This window comes from Xyrauchen texanus, chromosome 49 (assembly GCF_025860055.1).
Source record: "Xyrauchen texanus isolate HMW12.3.18 chromosome 49, RBS_HiC_50CHRs, whole genome shotgun sequence".
Taxonomy (NCBI): Eukaryota; Metazoa; Chordata; class Actinopteri; order Cypriniformes; family Catostomidae; genus Xyrauchen; species Xyrauchen texanus.
The window spans coordinates 8490631-8510327 of record NC_068324.1 but is presented as its reverse complement, the minus strand read 5'-3'; the positions used below and the strand labels follow the sequence as shown (position 1 = coordinate 8510327).

Below are 19697 nucleotides of genomic sequence, written 5' to 3'. Positions count from 1 at the left end.
CCTTGGTTTTTTGTAACTCTCATATTTCAAGGAAGGTTTATTTAAATGTACTGATGAGGTAAAGAAAACCTCCAAGTTTCTAGCATGTTCTACATGACAGGTTCAATCAGTAGAAAAGAAAGAAACTTGTTTGTTCAACCTTTCGAATTCGTCAAAGCTAGAACGCCGCGATTATTTCATTGATTCTGTATGATGTGTTTGTGTCAGTGCATGAGTTCTCCACACCAGTTATTTGTTTGCACTAGAGTGAAACTTCAGATCTTTTCAAATGCATTTGCAGCTGTCTAATTTTATTGATTTTACAGATGCTTATCTCTTGAAGGATCTCATCGCTGATTTAAACGATTGTTTGTAGTATAAAACATGAAGCTGAGATGTTCCCCTTTTAATGGAAAGGCTCACCCTTGTTTTTCCTGCATTGAGAATATTTGATGAGGGTGAAAATCTTAAACTTAAAGTTACAGGCATGAATGTCACCTTTAATCACACAAATAAATAAAAAAATCTGCATTGGGATATGCATTTATGTAATTTAGACCAGTACTTTGTTACCATGTCAGTACTAAAATAAAAAAGATGTAACGATACCAGTGTTTCCACAGTAACACCAACTTAATTTGATACAGTACACTGTCTGACTGACATACAACTCCTTTTAAATGTTCACATGCATATTTGTGCGTGTGCTATTTTATTCCTTTTAAATTTAAATGCACAATTAATAAAATACAAATTGTCATATGTCCTACTATGATTATTAAACTGCAAAAGACTGCAATCTTAGTCTGCATTCGAGCTGTGTGCTTTAAATGAATGTGTGAAGCAGACCATGTATACACTGGAAACTCCACAGATATTGAGAATCATTTGAATGGTATGAGATGACAGAGCACTAATCCACTGTGAAGCGCTTATAACTTGTAGACTATATATTTATATAATTAAATCACAGCATTTGCGCTTTAATGATCATACTGGGCCAAACTGTTTATCCGGAGGTATGAAGCATGATTTAAAATAAAAGCTAGGTGCCTGACATTGAAGCAATTGGAACAGAAATATATTACAACTGTATAGTAAAATGTTATATTCAAATTAAGCAATATATCACAAGCAAGAGTGCTTTTGTACTGAATAATAGCTTGTTAAAAAAATGCAATGGTATGTTGAAAAGTAATTGTTCTATTATTTACTTGTTAAAAGGTTAAAGAATGAATTTAATTAGACTCCATTTTGATGATGAAATTAAATTAAACTTTAAAACATGGAATTCTGGAAAAATAATTTTAAAAAAGGAGAAAAAATTAATAAAAAATATTTGAGTAGAACCCTGCTTAAAAACATTTGAGAAACATGAAGCATGCATATGTTTTTTTTTAATATTTACATTGAAATTTATCTTTAAATAGGCAAAAGGAGTGTGTGTTCATTAGCACTTTACCATATTAGCATATTTTTGCTGTGGTACCAATACTAGTGCTCAAATATTGCGCACCGCGTGAAGACTAAAAATAGCCGCGAATGTGTTTAAACAGAGCAGCGCCATTCACTGACGCGATGGAGCTGCGCATCCATTTTATATATTTACTTATTAAACACAGCCTTTTGTGATTCACAGAGCTATTGCACGTCTTCAAGTGGCTTTAAATAAAATGCACGAGTCATATGAACTACGTTAATTGTGTTTTATTGGTTCTTTTATGTAATTTTCTGGTATCGGATCGGTGCATCCCTATTATCGATAAACATGAAATTTCAGTGGTATCGGTTACAACTACTGAGATTTTGGTATTGTGACAACACTAGTGTCAGAGTACAGTTGCTGTCCCAAATATAGTATGTTGGACTAAAATGTATCACCCCCAAATGCCACCATCACCAATCATGAAATGGTTTGAATTTGAAGAATAAAAAACATACAAACAAAAAAATAAAGGGCAGAATTATTGTGTATGATCGATCATTGCTGTCCCTTCCGTGTACTCAAGTACTTGGGTACTTCCCTAAAATCTATGTACTGTAGCAACATCTGTGAGGGGATTTCCAGTGTTCTTGCTGATGCTTTACATGGATTGAAGCTCTCGTCAGGTGAGGCTGGTTTTGATCACTGAACTGTATCTTAGGCCAAGCCCGTGTGCAAACCTGCAAATGGTGAGACCTTTGCACCCTTGTTTGAAGGGAGGGACTCGGAAAATACTATTATTGTATGTTAATTTACGGTCGTTTACAAGCGCACAGCCTTTACTTGTTGAAAATGTTCTCTTTTAGACATATTAATTTATATTCTGTACTATTAAAACCAAATTTTCAAAAATGAATGCCTGTGAGGCTGGTTACAGTAATATTTTTGAATGCAACACTTATCAATAGTGTTTATTATTTCATGATGTGTTGTGTGCATAGATTTGATTGATTTCTAGACAAACCATGCCTAATCGACCATAGACACCACATTTATTTTATGAAAATGAGGCTGCGAGGTGTAGATGTTCAGTTCAATATTATATGAGTTGTTCAATGTTTTTCGGAAAAAAGAAATGGACTAAAAAACTGGAAAACATGGGTTGTGAAAATTATACATGACTTATGAACAGTTTTTGTACTTAACTGATTATTAATCTATCCCTCACAGCCTCGTTTTGATTCATGTAAAATTATATATGGTGTCTACCCTGACTATACCACAGCTGTTTCCCAACTCTACCTACCTTCACCCTCATCCCATATTTTAGCTTTGAGTTACATCTGCCAATCCCAGAACAATGAAACTGGCCACTGATGTTAAGTTTGGCCTTGGCCTGGCAAACGAGGCAAGCATGATGGAAAAAGAGGGAGTGAGAGAGCGACAGAAAATGCTTGGGAGGATTTCCAGGATCTGGGCTAGCAGGTTCCACCAGTTGTCAGGGTGATGTGTCTTACCAACCACCAACATCACTGTTTATGGTGAGAGCAGAGAGCTCTAGACCCCGCCTACCACTTTAAATTCCAGAGCCACAGGTCTGGGATCAGTTTCATTGTTGTAATTGTATATTTTAAAAGCAAGAAGAACAGTTGACAACATGCTGATCCTGGACCAGTTTTAGAGAGACGCAGTGGTGAGTGAAGCTAAAGAAAAATGCACTGATTTGAATGGCAGTCCTACAAATTACTCAGCACTGAAACCCTGAACAAGGACACAATTGACAGATCATAATACAACACCCCAATGGTGAAATACTACACACAAGCTTTTACATTTACTTTTATAACGCATGTTTGCAGTTGAGCTGGAAACAGTGATTAATTCAACAACCTTTCCTTTGGTACATTTGCCTCAGAATGTATCTTTTGTTTAGTCATTTACATATTTACTTTGTTGAGCAAAAAGCCAGCATCCTTGTCTGTTTACTATAGGACTTATACTTTACCACTTACAAATGTAGCCTTTACTCACTTTACTTAAAACCTCTACATTCATGATTCCATTGACCCCAAATCAGTGCCACTTCACATGGCTGATGTTTTCAACAGCTTAGAATAGTCCATCAGTTAGCCCCTTATCAGAATCAGTTTGTCCAACTGTGTATCCTGGCACCGATTGGATAATGGTTAATCATTGACTTGGAAGAACCCTCATGGGCCATGAGGCCACTGAAAGGTTCTGCTATGCCTCTTAAAAGAGTTGCATCCAGCAGCATAGCAGACCTGAGATGAATAAACTACCATTTAGCATGTAAATAAACTCCATTATGAGTTTACACTTCTTCTCACCCTTCATTTGTGGGCCCAGTAAAATTCATTGTGAACTTTGACTATAGCATCTTTAAAGGAAAGCCTTGCTCGGCAACCACTGTCTCACCGCAGGCTTGGCCAGTCAATAACACTTACACAAATGTCTAGTTATTCAAGCATTACTGGAACAATCACTCATATTGATGTATCTAAACCAGCTTCTATGTTTTTACAAAGACGATTCATACCAAACCTTCTCTCCTCCCTCACCTTTGTTAATGCTAAACTGATTTTTAACCATTCCAAATGCAGCAAGAGCTTCATCTGCTATTCGCTCCTCCTGTCTGTCACAGAGAACAATATGGGTGTGTTTTTTTCACTGGTTGGTATGCTGCCACGTGTGTTCCTCCATCTCTATCTGTGGTGGGTTTGAGCAAATTGTGAAGACCATGCCCTACTATCACTAACTAATGTGAGGAATTTGGGTTTGAAGGAATGTGTGTAGCATATTTTTCATTAGCTGGTAAATACCATATTATATTGTTAAAATGCCCCAATGTCTGACAAATGTAAACATCGTCAAACAAAATCTGAGGTGAAAACAGTACTATGCCTAATTTCCATTTGGAGGACTAGCAGTCGCTTTAGTTGATGCCACAAGTGTACATTGCGATGCCATTCTAATAGTCTTACTGTTATTCAAAAAATCTGTCAATGCAAGAAAACCATGTTTACACAAGATTTGAATTCATCTGATTATTCTGTGCTTTTAAAGTCAGAAAGTAAACAGTCATGCATGCAACATTTGCACATACTGAATAAGTCGGTAAGAACACTGATAAAAGTGCTTATATGCAACACGAAATCGGGTTTATGGGCAAAAATCTACACGTGCCAATCGATTTTTGCTTAAACCGTTTATGACTTTACCCCTGATAAAGGAAACCAATTTGTCGCATTTACATGGCAACACATTTTGTTGGTTTATTAAACGTAATCATTGTAAAAGTTCTTTAAAAAGAGCTTAAGAGAAAGGAAATGAAGACCAAAATTGCTAGCATATCATTGGATCAATTGTCTTTTAAAGACCTCAGCATATACCTGTAATGGCCAAACCCATCTTCCGTTCCGATACTGTGTCCTGACCACTGCAATGGGATAACCCTGGAAACTTTCTGCACCTGGTGTATTCAGCATTAATTACATCATTCTATGTAAACTATGCTGTCATACCTTCAATTTCAAGTCGGCCAATGCAGGTGTCATAACTTTAAAGTCCATCGATATTTGCAAACCACACTGGAAAATTATTCGGTATAGGTTTAATGAGTTATGTCTGTATTTTCATATATTCCAATCTGTTGTTGTTAATGCAGGGGTTCAGTCTATGCCACATTGTGCGCTCTGTGAACGATTAAAAAGAAGGCAGCATCCTGATGTTTTATTTTATTTCACACCAAGAAGGCTCATGCAATGATTCTGTTCAGAAATCTTGTGAAAGTGAGCTTTTAAACATAGGACTACTGATTTCATCTTGGTCGATTAATAGAAGTGTTAAGGCCAAAGGATACTTAGGTTGTCTGCATTGCTGATCGAAACGTGCACAGTATTCGAGATGGAATTTCCTCATCAGCACAGTCTGTGCTAACTGTCCACATGCAGCCCAGATTTTCTCCACATGCGGACATTCCTCTTCTGTGGGCAGTGTCAGTGCATGCTCCTGCCATTGACTGTACTAAAATAATATCACAAAGCAGTCATTGTGCACATGTGTCAAATGTGATCATATTTGCTTGCAATCAAAAGAATATACTTTGAAAGACTGTGCGGCGTGCGCTCGACTGTTTGCGAGGCGATCTGGAACTCTAAAAAACGAAGTACACCTGAACCTTAAATTCCTCTATTGTATGAATTCCGAAATCTATTTACAGCCTTGTTATTGGAAAATAAACACTTTTAACAATGTTTTAAATTAAGTATGAGTAAATATTATTTGCCCATATTAAGTTTACTACGTACTGCCTATTGTCTACCCTTCTTTAGATTTTCATTGGCAATTAAAAACCCATGTTGGTCAACCATTACCTAGAACTTCTAACCCTTTCCATTCTATTCTCTATTCTCTCTAACTGATTATAAATAGTTATAGGTTATAATGTAGGCCAGTATACAGATGACCAGTGGTGGAATTTGGGTTGCGACGTTGGAACTTTTAGACATGGCTTGTTCAGAAATGTTTATAGTTTAAATTTGTTATGAAGAAATATAATAAAAAGCAGACCATATACTTGTATATCTTAATAAAAAAGTAGATCACTTTTGTGGTGACCGCAGGTTTTTTTCAGAATTTCTTTTGCGAGGGGAGTCTGTTGTGAGGTACAGGTTAAGTGATCTGACCAAAGATGTTTCACTCTCTCAGAACCATCCAACCCTTTGGTGACATGGCCCAATATAGGCTAGGGTTAACCAATCAATAACCAAAGTTATTGATCGCTATCAGTAACCACAAGATAAGCCACATTCACACGCTTAAACACATTCCTCTTTTCACCCTCTCTTCAGTTAAATTTTTATGAGAGGTTTTTATGACATGGATATTTATGAGAGCACTCTTTGGCCTCTCTGATTTTGTTTGTTTGTTTGTCTCACTTTAGACCTTTTAGAACTTTTTTATTGAGTACATGTATTTGGTTTTGTATTGTTTTTTTTTTAATCTTGAACTAATCAGCTTTTTAGTTAACCCTCAGCATTCAAGCCTTTGAAGTGTTGTGTCTAGAGCTGCAAAAGTCACTTGCTACATTCATGAACAGTGTTTATTTGGAGTCCCACAGAAAACCCTCAGATACAGCTGCGTTATCAGAATCTTTATCTTTAAAGGATTTGTACACTTTACCAAACTGCTTCTTGACTTGATTTCCATAAGACTAAGCAGGAAAAATTTAGATTTTAGTCAGCCTTTGGTCTCTTGGCATTGTTTTATGTTCTACAACCATCTCAACCTGTCATAAAATCAACGTAAATCAGATGCCAAACTGCACATATTAAAGCTTGGAGAAATCAGTCTATAAATGGCTTACTTATAGTTATGCCTCTGCATATTGAACAGCTATAGATGAAAGCATTTAAATGTCGAAACAATACACACTTCACCTTTAAGACTGAACCTTCACGCTTATGCTGTATCTGCACCTCTCTTATCTCGATTCTCGGTTCAGCACCTTCATTCTTAGCAGAAGGGCGACACACATCTCACGTCACATGTGCCAGTTGGAATAAAGTAAACACACACACACACACACACACACTCATGTTGTGTTTCCATGTTTTATGGGGACTTTCCATAGACATAATGGTTTTTATACTGTACAAACTTTATATTCTATCCCCTAAACCTAACCCTACCCCTAAACCTAACCCTCACAGAAAACTTTCTGCATTTTTACATTTTCAAAAAACATAATTTAGTATGATTTATAAGCTGTTTTCCTCATGGGGACCGACAAAATGTCCCCACAAGGTCAAACATTTCGGGTTTTACTATCCTTATGGGGACATTTGGTCCCCACAAAGTGATAAATACACACTCACACACACACATAACCACTAATACAACACTGAGCTATAATGGCAAATGATTTGCTGTCATTCACAGTCAGCTGACAGTGTCTCTTTGACCATGAAGTTGAAAACAAGGGGAAAAAAGTGTAAATTGCAGACCCGATCACAGCAATTCAATGCAGGTAACCTGCCAGACTGCAAAGTTGCAAAGTCATAGAATCTTTGCAGGTTTATTCTGATGTATTATCTTGACAAGATTGTATCTTATTGGTTTCCAAGTTTGTCTAGCAGTACTTAAAAGCTTATGTACACTATACGGATTGTTCAATTTAAAGCATGTAAGCAGGGTGATGGCATGTATGTACATGCCAAATTCAATAGTTTCTTTTGACCTGAGGTTTATAATCTCATCTGCATCTGTGAGTATTGTTAGAAAGGCCTGTTGTGTGGATTTTCAGCGACTGCAGAACACAGATAGTGACTGTATCTATAACGACTGGTTTGTTTCTAAATCCTATCCCTTGTGTATTGTCATAATCGCCAATTTGGTTTGTATTTCTGCATGTGTTTTTTTTTGGCGTGTCTGCATACGTGTTTTCAGAGTGTGTAACAAATTTCATAAAGTGTGATTCATGTATTTGCATTCTTCTGGTCCCTTGATTTAATGATAAGATAACAACTGATGAAGCTTAATGTTGTATTAAGAGTGTTCTTGTCCTTTTCCTCTTTTTTGCTTTTGCTTTGTGTGTATTTCTAGGCTAACGATTGGTGTGGCACATTATAAACAGTGAAACACACAAGTACGTACTGTATGCATCCCGCGAGCAAGGTGTGTCAGCCTGTGACAATAAATTGGTGCAATAAATTGAAATGACTCAGAGTTATTGCTTGATATAGTGCTATATGGATGTCAAAATACTGGTACTTTGGTACCGAGTTGATACTAAATGAAAAACAATGTAACAATACCAGTGTTTCTAAAATCTTGGTACTTCTGTGTACTGACTATTTGGGACCCACATGTTGTCGGACTGACAGGCGGCAGCTTTCCAACACTCACATGCATATTTGTGTCCGTATTCTGTGAAGAGTCTTCTCTCCTCGGAGTAATGCGGCTGCATGTGTAAATGATCATACACTCAAAAAATGAAGTCATTACATTTACTTAATTGCTGATCCCACAAAAGCTCAATGGGTTAAGATCCATAACACTCTTTTCCAATGTCTGTGTGTCTTTGCCCACTCTAACCTTTCCTTTTAGTTTTTTCTGTTTCAAAACTCTTCCCATAAGGACTGCAACCCTGAGTCTTCTCTTTAATGTTGTACATGAAACTGGTGTTTAGCAGGTAGAATTCAATGAAGCTGTCAGCTGAGGACATGTGAGGCATCTATTTCTCAAACTAGAGACTCTGATGTACTTATCCTCTTGTGTAGTTGTACATCTGGCCTTCCACATCTCTTTCTGTTCTTGTTTGAGCCAGTTGTTCTTTGTCTTTGAAGACTGTTGTGTACACCTTTGTATGAAATCTTCATTTTTTTTTGTGGCAATTTCAAGCATTGTATAGCCTTCATTCCTCAAAACAATGATTGACTGACAAGTTTCTAGAGAAAGCGGATTCTTTTTTGCCATTTTTGACCTAATATTGACCTTAAGACATACCAGTCTTTTGCATACTGTGACAACTCAAAAACAAACACAAAGATAACAAAGGTAGATTAGGCATACAGTGAAACCATAGATATGGGAGCCAGGAATAATCGTTTTGTCATAAAGAAAATCTTATTCATATCACTCATTATTGTTCAGGACAAAGTAAATTCAGCCATTTACTATTAATAAAAAGATAAAACACAAATAGTGTCAGAAGGTGGGGTGGATAAGATAACCATCCAGTCAGAAGGTGTCGTCAAACTGGTGACGTGTAGACAACTTTTGTCCAATCATTTTACGTCTAATTATATCAGTAGCAGGAGTTGCCAGAATAAGGGTGGTGGAAAAAATAACGCTGCTACACTTTTTGTATCTACATAGGTGGCAGCCAATGAGCGCAAGGATTTTCTTCTTTGACATTTAGTGAAACACAGCGGACCATGTCATTTCAAGATGGTTAAACACATTGAAGGGGTGATCTGCACTATGTATAATAAAAACACTTTTATACATACTTACAGTCTTCATCTCATGAGAGTTTACACCATTCAAATCACTCTTCCCAAAATACAATTAATTTGTTAATGTGTAAAACATTTTAAATTAGCCCCATATTACTGAATGCACCATTATTTAATTAATTGTCTTATGTTCATACAAATGAATTAATATTTTTAATCATCAGTATATGCCAGGTGAGTAACTGTAAGGACAGTGAGACTGTCAGTTTAATAGCAACTAGGTGGCAGTGGTGGCTCAGTGGTTAAGGCTCTGGGTTACTGATCAGAAGGTCAGGGGTTTAGGGGTTCAAGCCCCAACACCACCAAGACACCACTGTTGGGCCCTTGAGCAAGGCCCTTGAACCTATCTGCTCCAGGGGTGCCGTGTCATGGCTGACCCTGCACTCTGACCCCAGCTTAGCTTAGCTGGGATATGTGAAAAATAAATAATTTCACCATGTATATGCAGAAATGTATGTATAATATGTGACAATTGATCAATTAAATTAAACTACTTGAAGAGCTATACAGCACTTGAATCAAACATCACTTGAAAGTGCAAATCCATCATCTACCAAATTACAAGCACCAGTCTACACAATAGTAACCCCCTAAAGTCCAGCCAAACAAACACTACTTTTTTTTTTTTTAATCTGAGCCGTAAACATGAACAAAACTCATCCTGTTCTTATCTTCTTAAAAAATGCATTAAATAACACTTAGTTTCAACATTTGTTCACAACATCCAGTCCCTTGCAAAACATGCTGTGAAATGGGAATCTCTTGGCCAGTTTCACCAATGCAACAAACAATATGAATGTAGACCTTACTCAAATGGATTAAGTAAACTTTAATTAAAAAACTTTAATTGAATATAACGGAATGAATTTTAGACAAAATGTTCTAGAATTGTGTTGCTTTAGTTAAATTTAATTAAGTAAACAGAACAACCTGCAAAAATCCTTTTTTTTTAGCGTTTGCTATTAGTCGAAATGTGGCTCCTTGACAAATAAGGTGGTCCGAGATGATAAAATGAGAACCCCTTTAAAAAATGTGGTGTAGAGCACTAAGTTCATAGAGGTGTAATATTTGTGTCATGTAGGTTTCACAATTTTTTTAAAAACCTTTATTGCATTTTCTAAATTTCTTTTTTTTTATAGATTTAAAACAAGTGAAGTGGTTTAACTGTCAAGTAAAAGGCGTTCAACTGTTTTAAAACCTTGCACATTGAATACACATGAGTGTACACAATTTAATCATTAATTAAAAAAGTTTTCAAACATATTTTTCAAGCTTAAAAATATAATGTAGAAATATGAATTTGATGTAAACAAAATGTGCCTTTTCAAAATGTCCAAATATCTGATTTTCTTTCTTTTTTTAAAACTTCACACACATCAGGGCATAAAGGGTCTTCTCTGTTTTATGGGTTTTTGGTCACATGACAACATACATAATTAATTAATAATTATTTAGAATTAAGTAATTTACTAAGAAATAATTACAAAAAGGATTATTCCACACTTCTTATGGGCAACATTTCACTTTCAAGAATTTAAGCTTATAATTATTATCATTAGTATTTGTTCCTGGAGAGTTACACCAAAATAAATTGCTGTCATGTCATGGCAAGGTACTAATGTTAACAGAGTTGGCTTGCGTTATGTCAGTATTAACAGGTGGGACAAAAACTCTGTGTCAAAATATCAGATCTGAGGATTTTATATTTTAATGAAAAGTAATGTTTACTTGGATACTAATGCTGCCGTTCAATAGCTACATTTTTTTTTTTTTATTTTAAGCAGTGACTTGAAGTATAGCTTATTCGTTCTATTGGTTTTATTCATTCTGTTGGTATCTTTGTTTCTTAAATAATAACTCAAAAGTAATGTTCACTTAATTGAGAAAAACTTGATGGCTACATGCCATTGTTTTAATTTAGTAAAAAAAAAAATGTAATTAATATTGACATTTATAAATAAAGAAACGTATTCGATTTCATATTATTTTTTTCCTGAGGTATCGCAATTGGCATTGGGAATTACAAAATTGTACTGATATTGACAACCCCATGGAGCTATATATTTTAAAATTGTAGCATAAGAGTGTTATTTTTGCTTTACGTAAAGTGTTAAAGTGAATGTTAAGTGAGACAACAGCAACTTGGACTGACTTTCAATAAGCTTTAGTTGGTGTCAGTGTCAACAAGTGCCTTGAAAGTGCCTTATTGTGTGTGTGTGTGTGTGTGTGTGTGTATGTGTGAGCGTGTATTTATCACTTTGTGGGGACCAAATGTCCCCATAAGGATAGTAAAACCCGAAATTTTGGACCTTGTGGGGACATTTTGTCGGTCCCCATGAGGAAAACAGCTTATAAATCATACTAAATTATGTTTTTTGAAAATGTAAAAATGCAGAAAGTTTTCTGTGAGGGTTAGGTTTAGGGGTAGGGTTAGGTTTAGGGGATAAAATATAAAGTTTGTACAGTATAAAAACCATTATGTCTATGGAAAGTCCCCATAAAATATGGAAACACAACATATGTGTGTGTGTGTGTGTGTGTGTGAGTGACAAGTTTTCATACAGACAGATATTTAGAATATCTGGTCAGGCTCGTCTGCTTTCATAAATTTGACTTTGTTCCCCATCTGAAGAATGTGGATTGCCACAAGTAGTCACACTTGTGGATCATGCGCCCTCACCTCCAGAAACCTCTAGAATAGAGAATGAAGAAGAAGTGATATCCACAGACAATATTAGGATTGAAGAAATTGGCAAAGCCAGGTGGTCAAGTCATAAGTAGTGACATAGTCTTCAAGAAGCCTAAGGTGAATGTCATAAAAACCAGGCCTATATGAGTAATCCTTCTTAAATTCTTATTCTGTACACTGTGGAATTCTGCAGGAAGGATTTAAATGAGAGAAAATAAATGGGTTGCGAACACCATTTTATGTTGACGTTACGAATGAAACAAGGGATGAATAAGATGTACAATTATGTGTCTCTTTAAATTCTTTTAGCTGCAGATTCTGTGCAGTCCTAGCTACAGCAAATTCCTTGATGTTGTACAAATGTATACTGTACAATTATAAAAAATATCCTACTTCTGTCCTGAGTAAATTAGTGTCCAGGAAGGCATGGACACATAACCAGAACAGTCAGAAGTAAAACTGCATTTTTCTGATTCAAGAATTAATGTTGAGATAATTTTCTTTGTATAACAGAACATGTGCTTGTCTTGGGTTCCCTACACAAGTTTCAGGTTGCCATGGAGGTATATGTGTGTGTGTGTGTGTGTGTGTGTTTGAGCGTGCAGGTGTAATGGGGGCAGGGCTAATCACCTCTTTAACGTTAGAATGGTATGGTACGACGTGAGACTTGATTAATATTTCACTTGTCCCACCAAACAAGCCACCTGTGAAGAATGTGTGTCTGGTGTGACGCTATGAAGAAATGAGAAGCTTTCCATTATTTGGGATAAGGTGTGTGTACTGCAACACGTGTACCATAAGAATAATTGAGCAGGTGTTGTGTACTTTGGATGGTGGTATGATGTGTGTGGATATGGGTGTGTTGAATTGAACCTCCCATTTATTACCTCTGTGACACATTCTTGGAATTCATATACCAATACATTTGAATGCCTTATTCTAGTACACTCTGTATGCTTGGCAGTATTTAGCATTTCATTGTTTCTGAACAACAGCAGGTCCCACGTAAAAGGAAATTAAAGAAGTAGTCCACCTAAAAATGAAAACTCTGTTATCATTTACTCACCCTTGAATTGTTCCATACTCACATGACTTTCTAACGGACATCTCATTAAACGTTATAATTGGGGCTTTGCTGACCTGCTTCTGTCTTCTTTTCTTTTAGACTCTGAGACAGAGAAAGAAAATGACAGAAAGTACCACAGAAGAAGAAGAAACTTCAGCCATCAACAAATGCAGCAAAGTTGATGAAGAAACGGTATGGAATACGACAATATACACTAAAGTAGTGTGAAGAGGGGAAGTTACGGGAATGTTCAGGGTTAAATGCAAGTTAAGCCACAGATACTGTGTCGATTACCACAGAAAATGATTTTGACCAAATATCAACACATCGAACAAACAAAAGATGCATTGACATTCAAGAACTTGGAATGAAAGTCTATGGGGCAATCATACACAATACATGCCCCATAGACTTCCATTGTAAGTGCATTTATCAACATGTTTTTGTTTGATTTTTACTAGAGCCAAGGTAAAACCTCATTTTTAAAATAGGCTAGTTGGTGGGTTGACTAGGTTTTTTTAGAGGCTGATTACTAAAGAGTAAAGACACGTTATTGCTTCATAAACAACTAAATGTAGCCTTTTGCGACTTTGTAAAGACTTTGAGAAGTTGGACTATTTTAAACTAGACACACCGTCTTAACACTGCGCTCGTGGCAGGATGTTTAAAAAGCATGAATTATGTAGAAAATAATGCTTTACATTTTTTTTTACAATTAATCATGTCCATTATAGATATTACAGATATTTAATTTTCTGTTAATGCATGATTTTCTGTTAAGCTGCTTTGAAACGATGTGTGTTGTGAAAGGCGCTATACAAATAAAAATTACTTGAGGGATATAACGCATTACAAAGTAATGTAATCTGTCATCTGATTACATTTTGTGGAAATGCAGTAATGTAGCACGTTACTTAACAAAATTAAGTAATCTGATTACAGTTACATACATGAAAAAATGAAGTTACTTGGATTACACATTTATTGCTAAAACAATAATAGTAATGAAGTAGAATGCATTTTAAAATGTATTACGTTCCTATGTTGGTTCTTATTGTGTCTTACTGTGTTAGCTGATGAGCATGTGCTTTAAAAAAACCACCATGGCATAGAGGACACGTATCGAGGCGATGGCAGATGAGAGAGCTGTGTTTCAATGGATGCAGCGGAGTGTAGTTGTTTATTCAAATTCAAAATTAAATTGAAGCATTTCAAGTTTTCATGCTCTTACAATCAATCTCAGCAAGCTCTGTGTCAGCATGCTCCCAGCCCTGGCTGAGGCATGCAAGGCTGGGCCACCGACAAATCCTTAAATATCAGCGCTCCGCCCCATCCTCGCGCATCTCCCTCGGGTGTACCTCTGCAGTCGGTTTCGGATGTATATGGAAAACAGCACCCGTTCCATCTGACAGAGGGATATATCACTCACAAGGTGGGAACATTTGCAGAACAGTCTCTTGAAAAAGATGTTGCTAACAGCTCTTATTGTATACAATAAAACATAAACAAAATGCTATAGCGTTACAGATGCGCAAGTGATAAAGGATACTCAATTCGTCCGAGCACAAGCAGAGAGGTTGAAATAATTGACTTGCTGTAAAGTTGTGTAAATACACACATGCTGCACATGTACACACACAAACAGAGATGCACAAAGACATGCATGATGCAAAACAAGCAAACCTGTTTATGCACACCAAAGAGAAAAAAACAAGCATTCAAATACACAATGGTTTTACTATCAAAGCTGTCTGCAAATGGGTTTTCAGAAATGTTTTCAGTTCACTAGTATTCTTTTTCTGTCTTTCACACCAACACAAACACAGGTAAACAAGCTTACTGTACACATACATGCCACACACACAACTAAGAATGTTGTACATAGGGGAAACACACACAGACACACATACCTGAAGATATTACTACTGCATATTTGAGATAATGTTTCGAAATGCATTGGATCGCTTTAGCCAAGTTGCTTTCTTTGTCATATTACTGTAATTTGGTTAATATTTCAGTCAATAATAAAGTACTAAAAGAGCTATTAGTGTCACATTGTTTTTTTTTTTTTTGGTGATTGGTAGAAAGTAACATCAAAATAAAGTAGATAGTAATCTAATTACTTTCCAGATTAAATATTAGTAAAGTAATCAAGTTACAATTTCTGAAAAGTAATTAGTAATCAGTAGTGGATATTTTTTTTTTTAAGTAACACTGATCATGTCCCCTGACAGCAATATGGAATATTCCTTCCAACGGAGCAAATCATGCTTGAAGTACTTCCTGTTTTCAGCAGGGAGCAGTAAGCACAACTCCAGCTGTATTGAAAACAAACAATGCTCAGGCTTGCTTTACACCAGCGACAGCACAAGATAAGAATGTGTTCCTGTGTTCAAACACAGACCGACTGAAATTCCGAATGCAGGGATCTCAAGGCGTACTTTTCTAAGTTTCAGACTACATTTAACTTGACACAGCAACCTAAAAGCACAGTGTTTATGACCCGTTGCAACCAAAGTGAGATGCTACAAAAGCGTCCTTCTGACACAGGTATACATCGACGCGTCCTTAGAAAAGCCCTTATAATAAATCTATCTCAGACAGATTGACAAATTCAATTGCAAAATGAATTACTGTGGAGACTGTGACCAATGATAGGCTTATGTTAAATAAAGTGGGAATAAACAATATTACCTTCTAGAGACACTATTTGTATTGTCTTATCAATGATTTATGTGTTTGCCATAATTATGTAACGTATTTACATATTTATTTTGAAATCTGAATGAATATTCTTAGAATATATATTAGATTTATAATAATTTAAATGTAACTATTTATAATTATTTAATCATTGTATATTGAATTACTGTTATTTGAGAGGCTTTCTCAGCAAATATTTATGTATGCGATCCATTGTTAATAATTTGATTAATTAATCGGCATATGTTATTAATTTGATTAAAAACTGTAATCGATTGACAGTCCCAATTTAGAGACAGCTTTGCAGAGAGTTTTACCATGCAAACTGTCATACAGCTAAAGCACAGGATGCTAGGTAAAGCAACACTGCTAAAAATGTCATCTAATGTTGTTAGATGACTAGTCAGCCCTAGTTTTAACTGAGGTATGAATCTAAATGATATGCTGTGGATAGAGCGTTAACCTGTAATACACTTGTAATATTGCTTTAACAGTAGTTGCCATTTTTGACAAATAAGTAATTGCTTTACATATGTTTGCTTTGACTTCTGGAAGCAAGACTTTGATCATATGACAGGAAACCACAAGCAAACATTCCTCTTTCTGTTTGCACTAATAATGTGAAATGCTCATGAACAAATGGCTTTGCTTTCTGTTACTCTATTTCTTATAAAGTGGTATCATAATTTATTCTGCCTCTTTAAGTGGTTTTTTTTGCTTTACTGGCAATGAAAAGATATTTACACCCATAAAAACACCAGTATATTAAGCACTCAAAAAGTACTGACAACCTTATTCTGCTGCTGTGTGAATGTGACAGATTTAGAACTTTTTTCTTCATTATGTGAAAGTCACTTCCACCACTACCAACAATTTTGGCCCATAATATATATATATATATTAATAAAAAAAATGATATCATATGATACAATGCTCACTATACAGTACCATATGTATTGTACGATACATAAACACATTATAGTGTAATTAAAATCAAGCAGCACAATATTGGGAGCTGCGGAACAGACTCCTCTCTAGAGAGCGCTCACAGGAAAACAGAGCAACATATATACAGTACATAGGTGAGAAGATCGATGGAAATGCAGTAGATTGTACTGTAGCGGTACAGCTTGTGGAATTTGCCAAACAACGGTGTCATGTGCTGGTGCTTCAGGCATGTTGTTTGATTTACGCCGACATCACAGTGCAAATCGTTGGGTTTGTGAGACAGAAACAGCAGCAGTAAAGTTTAACAGCCGCCTCTCCCAGCTGACACCGAGTGTGACATGCACAGCAAGACGCTCATAAATTATGAGTCATATCTATTAAAAAAACAACAACGTAAGAAACTCACAATTACATTACACTTATAATTATCTACTTTTGACTTCAAAATGTTAACAGCTTTGAGAAAAACACTTGTGCACAAGTTATAAGCCGGTAGTAACAGTGATAAAGTTGACATGCAAAGTGAAACAGGGGGAAGAGGGCAAAACAAATTATGTGTGCCTATAGGTTTTTCCTCAAGCCGCTAAATAATATTGGATTATATTGTAGACAAACTTATTTTGTCAAGCAAAACATGAAAATTGTGAGTTCATATTAGTTTTTCTCAACAATCAATCAAAATAAATGCAATGCTGCTGTTTAAGTTACCTATAGCTCTGGCAATGTCAGACACTTTTGTGGCATTTATGATTTAAAAGACATTTATGTCGAATCCTTGAATAATTTTTGAACGAAACATTTGTGGGTGCTCGTATCATATTGTACCGTATCGTGAAATTTGTGTATCATTACATGCCTAATATATATTTATATATGTAGTATTTTTTTCCTCAGAAGTTAGTGCACTTGTTTACCAAGAAGACAACAGTGTTAGTGAAGAGCATGCTTGTGATGCATTCTTGAGACATATGATGTGTAAAGAAAACAAAGATAAAATCAAGGTAAATATAACTTTGAACAGAACATTCTTGTCCAATTTTGCTAAAAGTGTGAACATGTGCATTAATGATGCATAAATGGCTAACTATGAAATTAGCCTCAACAACAAGACAAAGGAGTCTGACATTTTATTCTGAAAATGTTGAAATGGAATTTCCACCGCAAAATTTATGGTGATTTAAACAACAATGACAGAATTCTCCTGTGCTGCATTCATTGCCACTGTTGGAAATTGTTAAGGCAAATTAAATGAACTAGTGATTTTGAGAGTGACACCAATATACTGTACATCTCTCATTCATTTTTTAGTGCATGTGAATGGCCTGTGTTTTCTATCATAGGCATGGTACTCTTTCACAAGCATTGATTGTTTGGTACAAAGCCCCTGAATTTGACAGACGGGAGGGTCAGCGATCTAGAGTGCACTGACCCCCTTTGCAGAACCTCGCTGTACCATTCGGTTACAACTTTCCAGTTATCTCAGAACCCAATGTATGCCTATGTGTGTAAACAGAAGTGCTAATGGATAATTTTTTTCCTCATTCACTACTAGTATACAGAAAATCAGTAATCTCACCAAAACCATGTCCAGGTCATTCCCCCTCCCCTACCCCCCAAACAAAAATAGAATTAAGCATGTTTAGGATTGTTTTAAGCCTTTAAGGTTTATTTGCACTCTGACAATATTTTAATAACAATTACATATACCTCCCGTCTCAAAGGCAGTTCACCATACACGACTATAATGCTGGGAAAAAAACTTATTTTGACCGTATTTTGAAAAACACCCAAAAATACATCTTCAATATAGTATTTCTTCAAGTATTTAGTTATTGTTTTTGTCTTTAATAAAATAAAAGGTAAATACAAATAAAAAAATAAGGAATTCAGTCTGGAAAGATTGATTGTCATTACTGTACTACAGTAATGAGTGAGATTTATTTTGCATTACAGTAGGTTACCTGGAATTTTGGACCTGGAGTCATTTTTCGGTACTGCCTGTACTGAAGAAACACTGGTATCGTTAGGCTTTTTTATTTTAGTATCGATTCTTTTTCAAGTATTTTTCATTCGTTTCTTGGATGACACGAAACTTGTGCGTCAGGGTTATATATAGCCTATAGCAACCAAAAGTGTAAATAACAATGTAATCAAACTCGCCTGTCAACCAGTCCAGACCAGATTTTGTGGGTACATTATCAGAAGAATGTGGTCTTAGTGCCGGTTTATAGAGCTTTTTCCACACTCTGGGTTTTGGAACATGGAAGTAAACATTAGTTGCTGGGTAAACTTTGACAGAAGTGAATGGAAGTGTATTGGAGATAACATCTAATATTATTTTCACTTAACATTTTGCTCCAAGACCAAAAGAGAAATCCACTATTATGTTTGAATGACTTTCCAGAAGAGGGGATTTCTATTACAGCAGCTATAATAGAAATCCCCTTGCAGCTGTGGCAATTGTATTATTTTTATCTTTTTTACTAATTCCAGGGTAATATAACACAAGGCATAATGTTATAAATTTACATTCAATATTTAAAAAAAATTATAATATAAAAAAGTGAGATTTACACTGCTAAATAAGGCAGAAAAGCATCATGTGAAAAAGGCCTATTGGCCCACAGTCTGTGAAAAAGGCCTATTGGCGTGCTCTCATCCATTCCTGTCAAGGAAAAGGCTGAAATTCATCATAACACGTGCACCTGTTGATGGTCTGAACAGTCAGATGACATTTTTACCTATTACCTTCCTCCTCATCCATAAAACAGGCAACAAACAGCTGAGTGGGTGGTTATCTTTAGGTTTACTTGGTATTCTGTCACGCATTATCTTCGCTTGAAATGACAT

General features: G+C 35.8%; 1 protein-coding gene across 1 annotated transcript in view; it reads left to right on the top strand.

The window, feature by feature from the left end:
* The window catches only part of LOC127640476 (fatty acid 2-hydroxylase-like), a 35100-nt gene that overhangs the window by 6076 nt on the left and 9327 nt on the right, over nucleotides 1-19697 (top strand). Inside the window, exon 2 of the mRNA XM_052123073.1 lies at nucleotides 13296-13388. Within this exon, the coding sequence (XP_051979033.1) occupies nucleotides 13296-13388 (93 nt within the window). The remainder of the gene's footprint in view (nucleotides 1-13295; nucleotides 13389-19697) is intronic.